This window comes from Globicephala melas, chromosome 5 (assembly GCF_963455315.2).
Source record: "Globicephala melas chromosome 5, mGloMel1.2, whole genome shotgun sequence".
Classification (NCBI taxonomy): Eukaryota; Metazoa; Chordata; class Mammalia; order Artiodactyla; family Delphinidae; genus Globicephala; species Globicephala melas.
In genome coordinates this window covers 125,962,777-125,983,414 of record NC_083318.1, presented here as the reverse complement: position 1 = coordinate 125,983,414, position 20,638 = coordinate 125,962,777, and the positions used below count along the sequence as shown (strand labels likewise).

Genomic DNA, 20,638 nt, shown 5'->3' with positions numbered 1-20,638 from the left:
TTTTTGTTTTTTTTTTCAAATGAGCACTTAAAGAAGTGAAAGACTGGTGTTGAAATGAACAGAAGCCCTTTGCTTTATTAAATGGGATCCTTAAATTTGGCTTTTACAAGAGCAAATAAAGTTCATATAATTTTTTGGAATACGTGTAGTTTGTGTGTTTAAATATGGGAATTACTAATATACGGTACATGTATACTTCACGGAAAATGTATCCGAAACAACTGTTTCTGTTTTGAAATAGGGTAATTTCAATGTAGTTTAAGTAAAATTATAATACAGGATTTCCAAAGCTAAACTTTACCTTATTATTTTCTTACTCCACTAAAAAATATATTCTGATCAGTTTACAGATTTGTTTAAAAATGCTATTGCTTAGCTTCGGGTATTGCCAATTACAAATTAAACTCAATAGGTAACCGGTATTTAATCAGTGAAACCGTCTCCCGTATTCTCTATAACACAGATAGGTTGAATATATGATAGCATCTAGAATGCAAAGGTCAGTTGCAGAATTTTCCTTCTGACACATATGTTATGCTTGTGGCAGTATAAACCGGTACATGAGTCTGAGCCGAATTCCTGGCCAGGGAATAGCTCTTAACATTTCTGGAAATGTGCAGCTTCTAACTATTTTGGAAATTCTGGTTAACTTTGTATTTGGGATAGGTGAAAGAAATTTATAAAGAATTAGACTTTTCCTTTCTCACTGAGCACAGTAATCTGGATATAACAATTCTGTCTTAACTTCCTTTGTTACCAGAAAATATAATGCTAAATCTTTTTCTGCAGGAAAATAATTAGAATATTATGTGTCTGTTCTTATAGTGAATTTGTTTCTAGATGTTACTGTAAGGTGACATCCCAATCTATGGTGAAGGTAAATTACTTTACAGTATTGTTGGTTGACTAAAATCCTCTGACAAGAATATGCTTTTCAGGCACTTTGTGCTCTATTAATAGAAAGATGTCTCCAATTTATCTGTGGTTATAACACTGAGAGCACATATAAAGATGTCCTCGGGCCATCGTATTTCCAAGACTCTTTCTAGCAATATGGTTTTTTATTTCTTATTGCAATTATGAGCTATCTTCTAGCCTTATAGAAACAGTCCTGGCATTTTAAGCAGTTGCAAACCAGTTAATTATCAGAGAGGAGACAAGTAATGACAGAATGCTGTTTTGTTAGGAAACCATTGGTGATTCTTACTTGCCTCTCAGAGTGAACCAGACTTCCCTAGAGAGTTCTCCATTCTGCTTCCCTGAGCAGTTGGAGTGACAGCCAGGTAGAAATCTGCTGGCCTAGAGAGAACTGTGGGCTCTGTTCTTTTCCTGATACGTATCTGGAAGTGTTCGCTTTCCAAGACTCTGGCAGTGACTTGAATGTTTACATTGTTAATGCTCAGAGCACAGGTAATGGCAGATTAAAACATGACAGGCACGACCAACAGAAACAAAAGGCATATTGATACGGCTCCTATTTATGACAAAAGACAGGGAGGCAGCAGGGGACAGGTTTATTGGGGCAAAGAAAAGGAAAATGGGAAGGTAATGCTAGCCTTTAAAAAAAGTACTTGATAAGTACTTTATCAAGGAAAAAAATCCCTTAGATTCTTTCTGGTCTCATTGCTCTCATAAATCCGAAATCTAATATGATGAGTAATAAACACACTGTTCTTGGGCTTCCCTGGTGGCGCAGTGGTTGGGAGTCCGCCTGCCGATGCAGGGGACACGGGTTCGTGCCCCGGTCGGGGAAGATCCCACATGCCACGGAGCGGCTGGGCCCGTGAGCCATGGCCGCTGAGCTTGTGTGTCCGGAGCCTGTGCTCCCCAACGGGAGAGGCCACAACAGTGAGAGGCCCGCGTACCGAGAAAAATATAAAATAAAATAAATACACTGTTCTTACGGTTCAGAGTGTTCTGCATTTACGTGGAAAAGTGAAAGTCGATGAGGCTGATAGTTTTTAGTAAAATTATATCACTTGAATGAAAAAGTATTCTGTATTTGTATACGGAAACTATGTTGTGCATATGTAGTTAGTTACTCTCGTTTTGATAGAGTATCCAGCGTCCTCTTTGATTTTCTGCAAAATCAGGCTTTTTTGCTTTTGTTGTCCTTAAAATTGGAAATAGATTTTAAGCTGTTTGCAGTGACATTATGTGCACCATGGTATTTGTATACATGCATGTGTACAAACGTTGTTAATTGCTCTCTCACTGGCGGAGGTATTGTGCTCATTTTGGGTTATTGTTGACTTTGCCTATAACCCAGAGGAGTGGGGGAGGTAAGGAGGGAAATTTTACTAAGAAAATTCATTGTGTAAAATCTTAGCCCACGTAATTTTAAGAGCTTACAAATTATTTTCAAGATTTCCTAAGCAACACTTTTTGGATAATGCATGTGGTAATTATATATGATTCCTGTTGTTGTTAAAGGCTGAATGGCTCTTTGAATGTGTACTCCAGTAGATCACGGTCTTGAACTGTTTCTCTGCTCAATTGGCAGTGTTTCTGAATTTAATATAAAACTGCTTTTTAAAAAATGGTCTCTCATTTAGTCTTTTCAGATGCAGACAGACTACTTCCATTAATATTTTACAAGTAGTGTAGATCATAAATAATTACTAAACATATATTTTAGACTGAGGAGTAAATCATAACATTAACCATCATAAGATTTGGATGAGAAATTTGTATAAAAATCTGTGGATTTTAGTTTATAATAAATAATCCAAAGTTTCTCTGATAGATTTCACAGTAAGATTTATTTTCATTTCATGTGTTCGTGTTACTTTCCTGATTTTGGTAATTGCATTACCATTTGGTAAGACAATGCCCTTGTTCTTAGGAAGTTCACTCTGAAGTGTTTATGGGTGGAGACATTATGTCTGTAACTTCAGATGATGCACAGAGTATACATACATATAAATAAATAAATATGAATACAAACATGTACATATACATATCTTTATATATAGAGAGGGAGATAGGCACACACATACATAGAGAGCAAGAGAATTATAAAGTAAATATGGTAAAATTTTTAAAATGAAAACTCTCTAAAGGGCATATTGGAGTCCTTTATCCTTACAGGTTTTTTATAAGACTGAGATTATTTCAGAATACTTAAGACATATGTTCACATTGATGGTAAAAAAGAAACTTGTAATCTTTTTTAAAGGGTGCTTTGACAACATGTATGAAGAACCTTAAAATATATATCCTTCAAACTAATAATTCTACTTCTTCAAATCTAGATTAAGAAAATAATCATTGACATGTGCAGTGATGTATGTGTAAGAATGTTCATCACAGAATTTTATGTATCACAGCGAAGATGTATTGTAGCAAAATCTTTGCAATCTCTAAATACACATCATCAGAAGACTGACTTTCTAATTAGGATGTGTCTGTATATGTACTGTGTAATCTTTGAAACTCATTTTGCAGAAAAATTTTTATTGTTTTGGAAAATGTTTACAATATTATAAATGAAAACGATCTAGTTACAAGGCAATTCTAATGATTTCTTTCCCAAATTTTTTATTTGTGGTGAAATATCCATAACGTAAAGTTTACCATCTTAATCACTTTCAAGTGTACAGTTCAGTGATATTAAATATGTTTATAATGTTATACAGCCATAACCACCATCCATCTCTATAGCTGTGTTCATCTTGTAGAACTGAAGCTCTTACCCATTAAATATTAACTTCCCCCATCTCTCCTCCCCACAACCCCTGGCAACTACCATTCTTCTTTTTGTCTTTCTCGTTTTGACTTCTCTAAGTATCTCATATAAGTGGAGTGTTTGTCGTTTTGTGACTGGCTTGTTTCACTTAGCACAATGTCCTTAAGGTTCATTCATGTTGTAATATATGTCGGAATCTCTTTCCTTTTAAGGCTAAACCACGTCTTATGTATATACCACATTTTGCTTATCCATTCATATGTCAGTGGACACTTGGGTTTCTTCCATGTTTTAGCTGTTGTGAATAATACAGCTATGGGCATGGGTGTATACAATGCCTTTTTGTGAACTATTTCGTTCATGAACTTTTTTTTTGTTCATTGAAATGGTACTGGAAAGGCATACACTAAAATGTTAGCAGTAATTTTTGTAAATAATGAGGTGGTGGCAATTTTATTTATTTTATTTTAGTTAGTTGGTGCTTTTCAGTTTTTCTTCAGGGAACGTATAATACTTTTGAATGAAAAAAAGAAATTTACATTTAGTGGGGTAAGGTCCCCAGCCAAAATGTTTAGGTAGCCGTACCATTAAAAGTATACAGCACAGTTGGAAAACATCTTGTTTGTAGGTAACCAAAGTCATAAATTACAATACCTTTTAACATTAAATAGCAGTAATCACTCTCTCAAGGATGTATGGTGCCCTTCATAAGAACGGTGCTAGTTCTATTACTAGGTAAGTGCACCAGGTTTTCAGTCAGTTTCCTCAAAATACGTTCCAGAGACTCCCTGCATATAAATCACCTGGGGTGGTTGTAAAAAAGAAAAAATATACTTTGAATAAAAATCTCTGGGGTTGAAGTCAGTAAATATGCATCTGTATAAAGCTGTCCAGGTCATTCTTATTTTTACATTTGAAAACTCATGCCGTAATATTATAAATCTTATTTGTCAGGAACTGGAGTTAAAACAGCGTGAATACTGTTTAATAATTTGTTCCTTAAAAGGATCACACAGTAATTCTTTGAGTGGAACATACCCATTCTTTTAAAATAGGATGCCGTTTATGAAAAATTAAGCTGTGTATTTTTGAAGGGCATCTTTGTTTAAAGTAATGCAAATCACGTATTCTATTTATTTGGCAATATTTGAGGAATTCTGATCCTTTGTATCCATCATAGGATTACTTTGGTTTTTATGTACAATGAATATAAATTTGTTTTTTTATCCAAATTCATGATATAGAGTGCTCCAGAAACCACATGAGAAAAATCTGTACACGCATCAGCTGGATCTGAAATAAAGATGGACAACCTGCTTATATTTTAGGGGTATTGATCCATTTACATTTATTTATATCCTGTGCTTTTATCCTATGTCAAACCTATTCCTTCCAGAGAAGAAGAAATGCATGCTCTTGAAGTGAGTGGCTAGATGAACAATGATTCATGTTACTCAGACTTATTTAATTTAGAGAGTATATATATATATATATATATATATATATATATATATTTCTTATCAATTAGCAGATTAAAAGGACCTCTCAAATCTTGCACATGGAGCAGCAAGCACTTTTAGGAAAGAGTTGCTTCCTAAATTTTAAATGAAAATAATCTCTGTATCATGGCTCTTTTTACTTTATTTTTAATTTCAGATTTTGTTGATGGACCTGTACACCACAAGGCCTTACTTATATCTGTGACTGTCTGTAGTTTGCTCTTGGTCCTTATCATTTTATTCTGTTACTTCAGGTAAGTTTCTAACATGTAGGTATAGAATTTTGAGTTTATAATATCATTCTCATACTCTTCTACCTGTTGACATTTTTTACCACAGCTTTCCTTGACCTAATTAGATCTTAGATTTCACTGATGATATCAGTTACTATTGATAAATATTTGTCCTAATGAAGCTATTAATAGATACCTATCTCATTTCTGCTTCAGATATCAAAACCACCCAGAAAAATTTTCATCCCTAGGAAATTTATGGTAGCTAGGAAATTCAGCAACTAGTTGCTACTGAGGTTTGACTCAAAGCAGAGAAATGACCATGGTGAACTTAGAATTGCTTTAGTAATTCCTTATTCTGTGAGCTAACAATATCCTCTTAGCACTGAAAGATTTTAAAGATAATTTATAGATCAATTATTAAAATAAATTATGTTCAGTTATTAAATTACAGTATGGTCATTACAAATTATTTTCAGTCACCTAAGAACTCATTTTCTACTTTGTGAAATATCAAGGACCTTTAAATTCTTATCATTGGCTTTTTGTAATAGTAATTTAGGTTACTTTTCTACAAGTAGGAGTTGATTCAAATAACATCATTTCTAATTGAAGGCATAATTATTGATAAAAGTTTTTAAAGTTTCAATTTATCTCATTTATCTATACATTGCCTTGGATGAGAAAATTGTAATGTCTTTTGTAAACCAAAAATTTGCATCTGTAGTTGATCAGGGACCTTATAAGAAAAGATTTTAGGGAATGAATATTGGAACTGTATAGAAACATTAATGGAATGTAGCCTGCTTGGATATATGCATTTGATAGGAATAGAGAAGAAAAATCATATGTGGTTGTGAGTGAGTAAAACCATGTAGTTTACTTTAAAATATAGGTTAGAAGAGTAATTACGATTTTGTGCTGGAAATCATAACTAAGGGTAATAAATACTGAGCATCTAATCTTGTATTATGTGCAAAGATAAAACCTGCTGTGGTTACTGTTTTATCTGCATGTTTGCCACTATCATTGCAATCCAGTGTCTAACATTATCTTTCTTTGTGCATCTTCAGGTATAAAAGACAAGAAACCAGACCTCGGTACAGCATTGGATTAGAACAGGATGAAACTTACATTCCTCCTGGAGAATCCCTGAGAGACTTAATTGAGCAGTCTCAGAGCTCAGGAAGCGGCTCAGGCCTCCCTCTGCTGGTATGAGAAGAACATACCTTGAATTTAAAGGAAATGTATTCTGAGAGGAAATGTCAATAACTGCTGGGTTTCATTTTACTGAAACAGATAGGGCAGTGGACAAAGAGAAAGCTCTCTGCAGTCAGTCAGACATCAGATCTCAGATACAGGGTTTCCTGATAACATTTTGACATATTGGGGGTGAGGTCATTGTTCTTTAATGTAAGTGTATGGTTGCAATCCAGACCCTCAGATGTTCTGATAAAGAGCAGATTAGAAAACATTCAGCATGGGACCATCTTCCCTCTGTTTTCAGTAAGGATAACATTACTGCACTTTGGCCTGGCTTTTGAAGGCAAAAGTATTACAACCAAATGGGATCTGAGTACTTCTACAAGAGAAGAAGGCTGCATCTCAGCTGGAGGGTTTATGTTTCAGGGTGAAGCCCTGGCTTTTCCATTCAGGAGAGTTTTAATTTTCTGATGGTCAACACTGCCAACGTGGAAGAAAATATATACTGAACCCAAGGCACTTGCTTTAATGAGAAAAGCATTTGGTTACTTTATGGACCATGCAAAAAGATTGTTGGGACTTGGAATGGAAATAACAATATTAATGAGAAATATTTTCCTTTATAAACTCTTAAGACTGATTTTCCTAATCTTTATTGTCTGGTTCTGACTTTGGATATCTTGTTTACTTGATTCTTTTGGTGACCTTCTATTTAGTACTAAAAGTAACTAAAAAAAAAATCTCAAGCCAAGAATTTATTTTATAACTCGTTTTATTTTTAACATCCAAAAAGCTGTATACATTTATAACTTGAAGAGTTTGGAGGTGAGTACACATCTGTGAAGCCATCACCACAATCTAGGCCATGAACATATCCATCATCTCCAAAACTTTCCTCCTGCCCCATTCATTCATTTATTATTATTATTATTTTATGATAAGAACACAACATAAGGGACTTCCCTGGTGGTACAGTGGTTAAGAATCCACCTGCCAATGCAGGGGACACGGGTTCGAGCCCTGGTCCGGGAAGATGCCACGGAGCAACTAAGCCTGTGCGTCACAACTACTGAGGCTGCGTTCTAGAGCCCATGCGCCACAACTACTGAAGCCCGTGTGCCTAGAGCCCATGCTCCGCAACAAGAGATGCCACCACAATGAGAAGCCCAGGCACCGCAAGAAAGAGTAGTCCCCGCTTGCCACAGGTAGAGAAAGCCCACGCAGCAACGAAGACCCAACGCAGCCAAAAAATTATTTTAAAAACCCCACACAACATAAGATCTAATCTCTTAGCTCTTAGCAAAATTTAAAAAATACAATACACCATAATAGAGGTGTTAGCTAACACTACTGTGATAATCATATCACAATATACAAATATATCAAATTAACACATTGTATACCTTAAACTTACAAAATGTTATATGTCAGTTGTGTCTAACTAAAAATAAAGTTAGTGTCAGCTTTTAGCTCTGAACTAGGAAGAAGAGTATACAATACAGTATTGTTAACTGTAGATACTGTGCTGTACAGTAGATCTCTAGGACTTATTCACCTTGCATAACTGAAACTCTGTACTCTTCGACTAGTACCTCCCCTGGAGGTGATAAACCAGACACAAAACCACTTGTGAAGTAGTCACTATGACCAAACCAATGCTACTTAGGATGTAAGTTTTTTTTTTTTTAAACTTACATGTAAAAGTTCTTATCAAATTGCTTGCCTTTTCATTCTTAGAATTTAACTCATATATAGCAAATATCATTCTTATATTTAAAAATGTTTTATTACACTTCTTTTTCAAGTACAGATATTAAAATCCCTTTTGATATTAATCAATCAGATACGCTGTTAGAATTGAAGACTACCTGTTTTCCTCCTTCTAGACCTTTTTTTTTTTTTTTTTTGGTGCGGTACGCGGGCCTCTCACTGCATCGGCAGGCGGACTCTCAACCACTGCGCCACCAGGGAAGCCTCCTATTAACTCTTTTACTTCCCTGGATAACACATTCTAAAATCTAGTAGTGGTTATGGGTCTTCTTTCTTAGCTTGGTGAGCACGACATCCCTCTCCTCCCACCTCTTCCCCACCTGCTTCTTGAGCTCTAGCATCAGCCTTGAGTAGTTGTTTCGAAAATACAACGTGTTTTTAAAATCCATGTCTTTGCAAATGTAATGTCTTTCTGGAGAGTTCCTCAGACTATGGCTCAAGGCTTACCCCATGTTTTATCTCTGACAGATTAGCCCAGACTGAGCCAGTCTGTTTAACTTCTGTCTTAACAGTTTGCTTATTGTACCAGTGTAGCAGTTTAAAATAACATTGTAATTGGTGTTAGTGTACCTGTGTCTTTAGGTAGACTCTCATCTCTTTGGGGTGGAGACTACATTTGTTCACTTTGTATCCTTAGTAGCATACCTGAGTGATTAAAGAGGCTGCTCAATAATTTGTTTTTTCCACTCCAACTTTTAATATCTGTGAAAACTATAATATCTTACTTCTGTAATCTAGACACCAAAAAAACCCAGCATTTGACTATTAACTGGTCCAGTCCTGGCCAGACTCTCATTTAATCCTCATAGCAGCTGTGAGGTAGTACTAGAAATGTATCCCTGTATCACACAGCAGGGGCATAGGCCCCTGACTTGGGCCAACTGGTTAATATGTGGAGAAGCCAGGATTCAAACCCAGATGATCTGCCTGTAGAATCTGTGCTCTTCATGTTTGTGAACCAAATATTAAATAAAACAAAGAATTGCGTTTGATAGCAACAGGATGGGAAGAAGGATCCTGTCAAACTCAGTTTAGTGAGGGGAAATTCTCAGTATTACAGATTTACGATCCTGTTTTAAGATTTGATTTTTAAGATAAACAATGCAGATATGCACAGTAGTCTCTCTGCATATTAATTCCGATTTGTGGTTTATTTCATTAACATAAAGGGAAAGTTCATGCCATGTGTATAAACACATACTTGGACCTAATATTTGCCAAGTGACTTTGTATATAAATCCTTTAAGGGAGGAATATCATAGGCTGGTTGTAAGAATTAAGATAGTTTGCCTGCCATATATATATATATATATATAAAGATAAATATACATATACAGATATATAAATAAATATACATATATATAAACATACATACACATAAATAAATATACATATATAAATAAATATACATATATATAAATATACACACATATATAAATGTACAGATATATAAATAAATATACACATACATATATAATAAATATACATATAAACATGCCTGGCACATTTAATACATACATAGTATGCGCTCAGTAAATGGTAACACTATTATTATTTATTTATACCCTATTTATCTGACCTTGTAAAGGAACAAAAGGTGAAGTAAATTGTCTAACTGAACATCAAACCTCTTAGTTGAGGAATCTTTCGTGAAAAATATTTCCAATATGTATCATTAAGTCAGCCTTACTAAGCAAAGTATTTTAAACAGTATATTCGTGTGTAGGGGTGTGTGTTTTGTTAATTCAGGGACATGTAGAGAGCACAGAGCATTACTTACAACTACATGGTTTTTAGTGTCCATCGTGTACACGGGCTTAACCGTTAGACACTATCAAATAGCTGATCACTAGATAAGAGGACATTTCTGAAATAGTGATAACTCCTTATAATCCTTATACAGCTAATTGTACCCATTTTGCATGAAGTAATTCTTCTCTTTTTGGAATCACAATTATAGTGATGTTTTTTATTTATACAATCTAACTTTCAGAATTGATATCTAAGAATGTAATACAGAGGGAAAGTTTAAGTACAGAAAGACCTGAAACATTAACTAAATGAAATAAAAACTCAAATAACATAGTTAAAACATTTTTCAAATTATATTTTCAGGTCCATAGATGTTATAATAAATCTCAAAATATAAGTATATTTTAAATTTCTGAATATAATTTAGTGAGACTTTTTATCTTTGAGATAAGTTATTCCTGTTCTTGTGAGCATTGCCAATTCCAACTATGCTTTCATGAAATTAATTATATATGTTATCATTAGAAAAGAAGTGGATATAAAGCTGTTTGTTAGGAAATGTTCTGTAGATTTACGTAAGTACTGCTTTGTAACATCTATAAATTAGTAATATTTCTTGAATAAATGTAGGAAGTCTCCTCAAGTCAATAATTTAACTACTTACGGATTTGGCTCTCAACTGCTTAGTGCCCTTGACGCTTCTGTTCCCTTATTTAGGAATGGAAATGTGCTGAAGGGGTCCTCACAGAGCCTTTCTGACTCCTAAAGGGAGGAAGGCTGCTCTTCATACATACTTCCTCATTTCCTTCCGGCTGAGTGGCTAAATGGCATGTCAGTAATGCTTTTATTTTTTAATTCTTCTTTCACAGGAAAAGAAAAAAGGACTTTATCTTGTCCCCAAAAGCTTTCAGTCTGATATTAGTGCTGGTAATGGTTCTGGCAATGGATAGCATTACCTCTTGAATTGATAAAATCGTCCATTATGCAAAAACAGAGCACATCCCAGCTGATAGACATCTGTGGTAGGCAGAATACTGGCCCCCCCAAAATGTCCATGTCCTAATCCCTAGAATCTGTTACTTTACATGGTAAAGGGGAACGAAGGTTGCTTATCAGCTGTCCTTGAAGTGAGATTATTCTGGATTATCTAGGTGGACTCAGTATAATTACATGGCCCTTAAAAGTGCAAATACAGAAAGAAACACTTTGGGTTTACTTGATGCAAAGCATGTCTCTGCGAAGAGTACATTCCAATTTTCTGACCAGGTCTTATGAGAGTTCTATTCTTTATATAGGTCTCCCAAATTATGTAAATGGTCACCAATACTTAGCCCCTTCAGTCATGGAGTTCTTAAAACATTTAAGCAGAGGTAGAATGAAGATCATGTGTAAAGAGACTTACAACCTTTATGCCGTTTAGCTCTCCTATTTTCCTTCTCTTTGTCTCTGCTGCACTCTATAATTCTTCAGAGCTCCCTCACAGTTTAACTTTCTCCCCAGCTCTAATCGGCTGTTTTACGTCTCCATTTTACATTTCTTGTTATGACAACTCTTCCACCTCAAAGTATAATTTTCAGTAATTTCTTACTGTTTCCTTGTATTTCATTCTGTCTCATTTCTTCACACATCTCCTGTAGTGTTCTTGGCATTTTGTATTTGTATTCCAGTATCTGTAATCTGAAGGGGTTAAATCTGCTTGGATTGTTTCTCCTGCCTCTCTTTTGCAGTGGCTGTTTCCTTTTGTTTTGAGGCGTTTTACTCTGTAGGATCTCTTTCTCTTTCCTTTCTTTCTCTCCCTCCATTTTCTTCTCTTCCTTCTCTCCTTCTCCCCCCAACCCCACCTTGGGGCTTTCCTTTATTTCCTTGTGAGCCCAACAATGTGTTATCAGTGTTTTGTTTCTTATATTTTATCCACGATCAAAGTTGTATGGTGGCAAGAGCTCCTTTAGAGCATCTAGTATCTCACCATAGTGGTGGAGTGAAACGTATTCTGCGAATGATTTCCTCAAGAGAGGATTTGTATTTGCTTTTGCCAGGAGCCATGGTGATGGTGTGCTACCAACCTAGGACAAATTTGGTACCATTCAGTGGTTCCGGCTTAATGCTAAAGCCCAGGGTTCAGTTTCTCTAATTTTAAAGGGGTCAAAGTTCATGTTCTAGATCTCAGTGCTGGTATTATTCTTTGTCCAGACAACAACCTGGCTTTTGAATATGCTGCTGAATGCTTATCTATCCCTGCTCTGGTCTTAACTCTGTCCTTCCTCTTTTCCTCCCTCCCTCCATTCCTCCCTGATCAGAGATTTCCTTTCTTTCTATGTGTGCCCAACAGTGCATTACATTTTTCTTTGGTTGTATTTTATCCAAACATATAGTGACATGATTCCCTTCAGAGTATCTAGTATCCCACTATAGTGGTAGAAGTGAAAAGTATTGTGTTCTGCCAATTACTGTGAACCCATTCAGGTTTTTTCTCTGTGAAAATAATAATAGGTAGAATAAAATACTTAATAATTTGGAAGCAATACTTCAAACACTCAAAATCCACATTCAATTTCAAATACATTTAAAAGAGGACAGCATAAATTAATAAATAAATGCAAATAAGTTGTCTCTGTAAAGAAAAACTACTGGCTAAATATATTTTACATGCATTTCTTCTCCGGAGGAAAAAAAAAAAAAAAGATTAAACAAAGCTGTTGTGCTGTGAATACACTAACAATGTGTTTTGGGATTTAACAGGTCCAGAGGACTATAGCTAAGCAGATTCAGATGGTGAAACAGATTGGAAAAGGGCGCTATGGGGAAGTTTGGATGGGAAAGTGGCGTGGCGAAAAGGTAGCTGTGAAAGTGTTCTTCACCACAGAGGAAGCCAGCTGGTTCCGAGAGACAGAAATATATCAGACAGTGTTGATGAGGCATGAAAACATTTTGGGTGAGTAAAAGTCTGTATAGCAGTGTTCAGGGTTTCCTAGCTTTCCTCTCTTTTTCTGTTAACATCTGCATATTAACTCATCTGTGTAGACCTGTTATGAAATATATAGACATTTTCTTCTTGGCATGAGCCCAAGAATGTCATACGCTTCTAATGGGAGACCTCGCAGGAGGAGTGACTAAGGCACTTCTGTGGATGAACGGTGGGTTGGAAATGGAACATGTTCAAAAAGCTTTTTCTTCCGGGACGGGAAATGCAAAACCAGAATTTCTTAAGGTTTCTTAGGGATTGAAGGAGCACATTTTTGCCTAAGTGCTGTGAAAAGTTATGGGAATTTTAGCTGCAGGGTTTATTTACGTCCAGAGTTCATATTGATAATTGATTTCCTTTTTATTTTCTCAAGTTAGAAATGATCTAGCTGGATCATTCAAGTAGAAAGAGTATAAGCTAATCATGGAGTGTGTGCCTGTTTTGTAAACAGTGTCTTATGTGTAACTGTAATACCAGGAACTATTTACTGTTAACCTCAAGATCATTTAAATATCAACTGCTGATGAGAAAGGGATCCTGTTTTCAGATACAAACTCTTAGTGTTTCTCCACGCCTGCTGTTTTGATGGCCTCTGATTGGTATTAGTGATTTAATACTGTCATAGGCACAATCAGAAAACTGAATGAAATGCCAAACAAAAGACACCTATGACAAAGAGTGATAGTTGAAAAAAATAATTATCCCGATAATATTCAGAAAACACATAGCACCAACCCTTGTTGTCTTTTTTTCCTTGTAGGGTTCATTGCTGCAGATATCAAAGGAACGGGGTCCTGGACCCAGTTGTACCTAATCACAGATTATCATGAAAATGGTTCCCTCTATGATTACCTGAAGTCCACCACCCTAGATACTAAGTCGATGCTGAAGTTAGCCTATTCTTCTGTCAGTGGCCTATGTCACTTACACACCGAAATCTTTAGTACTCAAGGCAAACCAGCAATTGCCCATCGAGATCTGAAAAGTAAGAACATCCTGGTGAAGAAAAATGGAACTTGCTGTATAGCCGATCTGGGCTTGGCTGTTAAATTTATTAGGTTAGTATCAATTGCGAACAACAAATACACGTTTTACGGTTCTTTTCTATCACTTTTTACAGATGATACATTTTGTAGCTCAGGGCTTTTAGGATATTTAGTGGAGGAGAAATTTTATTAATTTTGACTTTTCTGTGGAGGGAAGAAGAAGAAACATTTTCTTTACAACAGATAAACAGTATTTGGGTCAGTCCTACTGTTTCTAAGCTCATCAGTGACCTGACTTCAAGACAGTGTTCACATAGGTTTGAGCTGTCATGAAGCTATTTAGAAAAGAGGTCGCTCATGTCCGGGATTGTGTGGTCAGAATTCTGCATAACATTTGTAAGTAGGGAAAGGTTTCAGGAAAGAGCTCCAGATTATATAGTGATGAAGGTGATTTTTATATGATATAAGAAAGATAACTTGCATAGATATTCTATGAGAAATGTTAAAAACTAATAAGCAACACACTGCCAGTGTTCAGCACTATTTTACAATAGCTTCTGTGGGATGGGGAGGAAAGCCCCATGGTTGAGGCTCTATTTTGCTTACCTTTGCTCTATTCATAGCAGCTCCTTGGATCTTGTAGATGATGTAATTAGAAGAAATGGTTCTTCTGCTTTGAAAACAAAACGAGTTTGCAAAGCACAAGAATAGAGGGATCATCATACACCTACCTTTTTAAAATGTCAGTTTAGACTTAGCCTTTATTAAATTGTTGGACCCTCTTATGGCTTTTTTTCCCCAAAGACTCTAGAATATAGAGAGGGTTCAAAGGAAACGCCATGGCAAAGAATAAAACTCACGAGAAAGGACTAATGGATTGGTATTTTCACCCAGAATTGAAGACTGAGGAGTGATAAAAATGATAGGTCCCAACTATATGAAGGTCTTCACCATTTAGAGGATGGCAGATGGAAGTTCTCAGTCTTTAAAAGCAAAGCAGGAGGAAATGCTTCAGACTGTAGATTTAAGTTAGAAATGTGAATTGCCTGCCAATAAAGATCATTAAATTCTCTCTCTTCTGAATTATTTTTTCTGACCTTTTTCAAGTCTCCTCTACCAAAAAAATTTCCCATGATGCTTCTCAAATTACCAGCCTTTCTCCTTTCCTCCCTTGTTCAATTTCTCAGGAGTTCCAAAGAGTAATCTGCTTTCACAGTCTAGTACTTCATGATATTTTACAATTTGGCTTCTGCTCTGTTTTCTCCCGAAGCTCCTTTACTGAGGGACAGCGTTGGTTTTGTCGCCAGAAGCCTTTCTTCCTGTCATCGCACTCCCCACAGTACCCACACCTTTCTTCCTCCTGTGTTCCTGTTGGACCTTTATTCCAGCTTCTCCTCCTTTCTCTCTATGGGTTCTGCTCTCTGTCTGCTTCTTGAATATTTCCGCACGTCTCGATTTCCTGCTGCAGATGCTTTTCCTTCCTAGTTCCCAGTTTTGATCGATCCATTCTAAAATGTGAGGCGCCTGGCATTTCCTTTGTTCCCTAAGTTTGTGATTTGCTCAGTTGCATGAATCCTGTGTCCATGATATTCTCACTGGAACTGGGCCAGTTTGGGTCCTCCCTACCCTTTTTCTAGATTCTGGAGTCAAACATTTTGTAGTGATTTCCGCTTTCCAATTATTTTCTACATGCTGCTGCCAGATATATTTTCCTGAATCATAGTTTTGGACATCATCGTGATTTCATAGTTTCCTATGGCTTTGGGTTAAAATGTAGTTTCTGTTCTGAACACTTTATACTTTCTCACACCTTCAAGTGTTTTTAACATACTTTTATCTTATTCTGAATACCCAACATCCCCTCTTCTATTTCAATAACTACTGCTTATCTTCGGTTTCTTCCTTTGGGACCCCTGTTATTCTTCCCTTACAAGCCTGATTTTCAGTGACGTTTCTCATACACTTCTATGTGACCCTGGCATGCTGTCATGACATTTCTCACACTATTGTGTGGTCATCATCGGCTGCTTATGTGTCATTCCTAGCGGAGACTAAGTTCCTTGGAGGTAGAGACCGTGTTTTTCTCAAATTACATGCCTTGTGCCTTTCCTTGGTGCCCATTACTTAGGGGTTGCTTCAGAATTTTGTATAAAGGATAAATGAATGATTCCATATGGACTATAGGATGAAGGGGAAAAGCATTTTTTTCGTAGCTCCAGAGATCTAGCGTGCTCCGGATTAAATCTACCTTTCTAGTTCTATAGCGCACAGACTCTCCAATTTGTATGCCTTCTTTTGCAAAACTGAACCTATTTGTGTTTTCTCCATATATACTCCACGTTTGCTACTGCCTTGCTTTTGACTGAACAGCATCTAGCTTGGAATGCCCTTGCTTCTCCGTGTAATGTAATCCAGTCTCAGAGTTGCGTTTATGTCACTTTACTCATCCCCCAGGTAGGAATAATGACATCATCTATTCTACTCCTGTAGTAATTTCCTGGCCCTTGTCTGCCTGATATTATAATGATTTTAGTACATGCCTCGTCTTGCCCTCCTCGTCCTTGGGCATCTTGAGAGCAGGATCTATGCCACATTAATTAACGTATTTCCCATTGGACATGACATGGTGAGTTGTTACCCATTATAGGTATTCCGGCATTGTTTTGAATCAATAAATGTTGGCAATATCAAAGTAATTAAGAGCTCATCTTCTTTATAGACCCAAAAACAAACAAGGAAAGTGAGTATCTGTTATATTTCTGAAACTTCGTTCTGCTTAATGTAACAGGAATGAACTAAATGAACTCTCAAATTTCATGCAAACCCTGATTTAGGAAGTGGAAGGAAGTGCTTTAAGAAATAAATCAGAGTTTTATTTGGCGTATATTGACTAATTCATCAAGAGAGGAAGGCTATGAGGATACTGCCTCCGATGTATACCTGCACCTGTTGGGTGCACAGACCTCATATGGCTGAAGAGCAGCTGTGGGACCAGTTGCAATCCTGGGCCTCAGGTTCCTCTACATTAAATGGAGGTTGCATTTGATAATTTGAGGTCCTTTTCCTGTTTTTATTTTATATGTTTCAACAGAACTTTGGTCTTCTCATCTTTTGAGCCTCACTTTTAAACCTTGCTATATACGTTTCTTTGGTTTTCACTCTTTTCCTGGCTTTCTTGTTTTGGGGTGTGGTGCATGTGCTCACACAGATATTTACAGCATTTTATAATAAGTGGGGTCAAAGCTAACCCAGTGTTGAGTTCTCAGACTTCATATGTGAACTTCCTGTGAGAACTTAATCTTTACCCTGGTCTCTATGTGGTAAGTGTTCTCTCAGGCTTTTAAATCGTTTCTGGGAGGTTCCCAGGGAAGTTGAGAGCCACAGAGAAAGCAGCCTGTGCATTAGAAATTTCCTGCTCATTTAATTTGTTTTTAATGCTGTATTGGTTTCTTCATGCATGCTCTTGTAAATGATGTAAGTGCTGATGCATTTCCTGCCCACAGAAGTTTAATCCGGGTGATGCCGTGGCAGACATTACCGTTACCCCAAATCTCTCTTGAGAGGAGAAAACAAAGACGTGTGAAATCCCTTGAAGGAACTTACAGAGCTTTTCACTTTTCCCTCTGGAGGCTCAAGCAACCCTTCTGGTACTTCAGTGACAGAATGATATATTTTCTTAGGGGGGAAATAAATCCTGGCTTAGGGCCTCTCAGGTATTAAATTTTAAATAGAAAACCTACAATGAAGACTGGGCTGTAACACACATCTCCCAGTTGATGATTATCGAATTGTCCAAGTGCAGAGGACAAGAGGGTACTGAATGTCCTCAGTCTTTCAATGTCATTATTTTTACCACTGCTTCTGGTTTGTATACTTGGTGGTTTTTTTAAAAAGTGACATGGTTAAATCACTGGCCAAAGTCATAGACCAAGCTGTAGTGGCAGAGTCCGCACTCCCAGTCAGGGTTTCTGCCGCCTTATCTATTTTCTGTTGAAGAATTTTTATGTCAGGGTTCTGTTTCTAAGAAGCCCTGAGATTTCTCAACATTTAATCATAGGAGTAATGAGTTCTGTTGTAAATTGCTGTAGAAAACTCTCCTGCTTGGTTAACATCTGACCGGGCGGAGCTCAGTTCAGCAAATCAGTTCCATGGCTGTTTGCAAGGTACTTCAGGAAACACAAAGGATGTGCACAGCCCCTTCTTCTGAAGGCTCGTGAGAATATTTCATGCTCTGGGACGTCATCTTAGTCTCTCTAAGAGATAATTCAGTATTCTCTGTTATGTTTCATGTGTAGTTAATTTCAAACATCAGTTGTGAGCCACAAGCAAACCAGTGGCCTCCTTCACGTCTTCTGCCTCCTGCCCTTTTTTTTTTTTTTTGCGGTACGCGGGCCTCTCACTGTTGTGGCCTCTCCCGTTGCAGAGCACAGGCTCCAGACGCGCAGGCTCAGCGGCCATGACTCACGGGCCCAGCCGCTCCGCGGCATGTGGGATGCTCCCGGACCAGGGCACGAACCCGTGTCCCCTGCATCGGCAGGCGGACTCTCAACCACTGCGCCACCAGGGAAGCCCCCTCGTGCCCTTTTTTCATTGTTCTTTAAAGTTCAGTTCATATTTTTAAAAAAGCTTTTTATATTATTAAAGGTGTATGATGTTTGCTTCTCCTCTTTCTCTATTACCTTTTTATCTCCCTTCTCCCTCTCTCCCTCTCTCCCTGTGTAAGGCATCAACAACGTCCAGCAGAAGACCACCCACACGTGCCCAAAGGCTCAGTGAGGTAGAGCCACCTTGCTGGAGCTAACAGCTTGATTCCCCAGCTGGCCTCTGGCCACAGTGGGCTCTGCCTGTGACTCCATGAAACTCCCCCTTCAGTTGATGGGACACGGGGAGTGTGCACCGTGCTGACACATGCTGTGGCTTTTTCCTCTACGTAACACTTCTTGCAAGAATTCCTGCTATGGATTTATAATTAGAAGCTTAATTAGTGTAAAAATATTTAATATAAAGTCAGGTTAAGATAAATACTGTATTTTTAAATATCCCCTTTATTTCCTGCCACCAAAATAATGATCTTCTTCCTGCCCTTCTTCCAGCACATGATAGTCAAGAGTGTAGGGCACACCCTGCTCCACCGGGTTGTATGGGCGCTCAGATTCATTCTCCGGTCCCCTCAGGATCCTGGTGGGAGGCCCCACTTTCAGCCTTCTGCACCCACGGGAGCTCTTTGATTCTTTCTCTCAGTTATGCTAATGCCTGCAGTGCACACGCCACTGTAGACACCAGTGCTGGACCGAGGGGGGGACACTACAGGCAGCCGCCTGCGTACGAGCAGTAAGTTTTAGACAATAAAACCAATTAACATTATCACTATGTGCAAAGTTTTAAACGATGTCAGTGACAAAGTGACATCTCCAGTAGCGTGCATTTCTTCTGCTGTCTTCTCCTTAGTATGCCCCTCCCTTGCACCTTCAGAAGAGAAGAGGAAAATCTTAGTTTTGTATCTTTTTCTTTTCTCTCTTTCTCTTTCTTTCTCTCTCTTTCTCTCTCTCTCTCTCTCTCTCTCTCTCCCTCCCTCTCTCTCTCTCTCTCTCTCTCTCTCTCTCTCACACACACACACACACACACACACACACACACACACACACAGTATCAAAGTCATCTTTGCTTTACTTCCCCATTTGGAGCCGTTGCCTTAGGATCCCTCACTTACTTGGTGGCTCCAGGTGAGAGGAGCCACTCACAGTGTGCATCCGTGTAGGGGGCCCTTTGTCATCAGTGTGGACCTCTTCCTTCACCATGCTGGCTTTTTTTTTATATCCTGCCACTGTCAGTCAAGTGACGTTGGTCAGAAATAGGAACTTGGTTGTCATGCCTCTTTATGGAACCCCAGCTGAGGGCACCCTAGGTTTTGAGATTCAAATAAAATTAGGCCTTATTGTCCCTATTCCTCCCTAGTGCAGCAGGGAACTCAGTGTCATTCACAGCACATCCGTGGATCCTAAGGAGCTTGTTTGCCTCTTTGTCACGTCAGCCTTACATCTCTGATACATGTTGTACCTTTTCTACATGATGCAGCTGCTGATTCTTTTCTTCCGCAAACACTGTCAGCTCAAGATTGAACACATCTTTACTGGGGTGTGTTGTAGGGTATTGCATGAAATTTAGTTATTAAAATTCACACTACCAGAACATTTTTCCCTTTTTTTTTTCCTATAGGACCTTAGTGTCTTGTCATAACCCTGGGCCTCTTCTCTCCAGGTGGCTTGCCCCTTACCCCCAACCTCCCAAGTTACCCATCTTTCCTTCCTCCCTCCCTCCCTCCCTCCTTTCCTTACTTCCCTCTATTTATTCATTTATTTATTTATTTACATCTTTATTGGCGTATAATTGCTTTACAATGCTGTGTTAGTTTCTGCTGTATAACAAAGTGAATCAGCTGCACATATACATATATCCCTATAGCTTCTCCCTCTTGCATCTCCCTCCCACCCTCCATATCCCACCCCTCTAAGTGGTCACAAAGCACCGAGCTGATCTCCGTGTGC

The 20,638-nt window shown here is 37.7% G+C and overlaps 1 protein-coding gene across 5 annotated transcripts in view; it reads left to right on the top strand.

Annotated features, from left to right (window-relative positions):
- Nucleotides 1-20,638, top strand: part of BMPR1B (bone morphogenetic protein receptor type 1B) — a 418,596-nt gene that overhangs the window by 377,083 nt on the left and 20,875 nt on the right. For all 5 annotated transcript variants that reach the window (XM_030865647.2, XM_060299772.1, XM_060299773.1 and 2 more), the window contains 4 exons: nucleotides 5,345-5,441; nucleotides 6,494-6,632; nucleotides 12,885-13,077; nucleotides 13,868-14,165. In XM_030865647.2, the coding sequence (XP_030721507.1) occupies nucleotides 5,345-5,441; nucleotides 6,494-6,632; nucleotides 12,885-13,077; nucleotides 13,868-14,165 (727 nt within the window). The remainder of the gene's footprint in view (nucleotides 1-5,344; nucleotides 5,442-6,493; nucleotides 6,633-12,884; nucleotides 13,078-13,867; nucleotides 14,166-20,638) is intronic.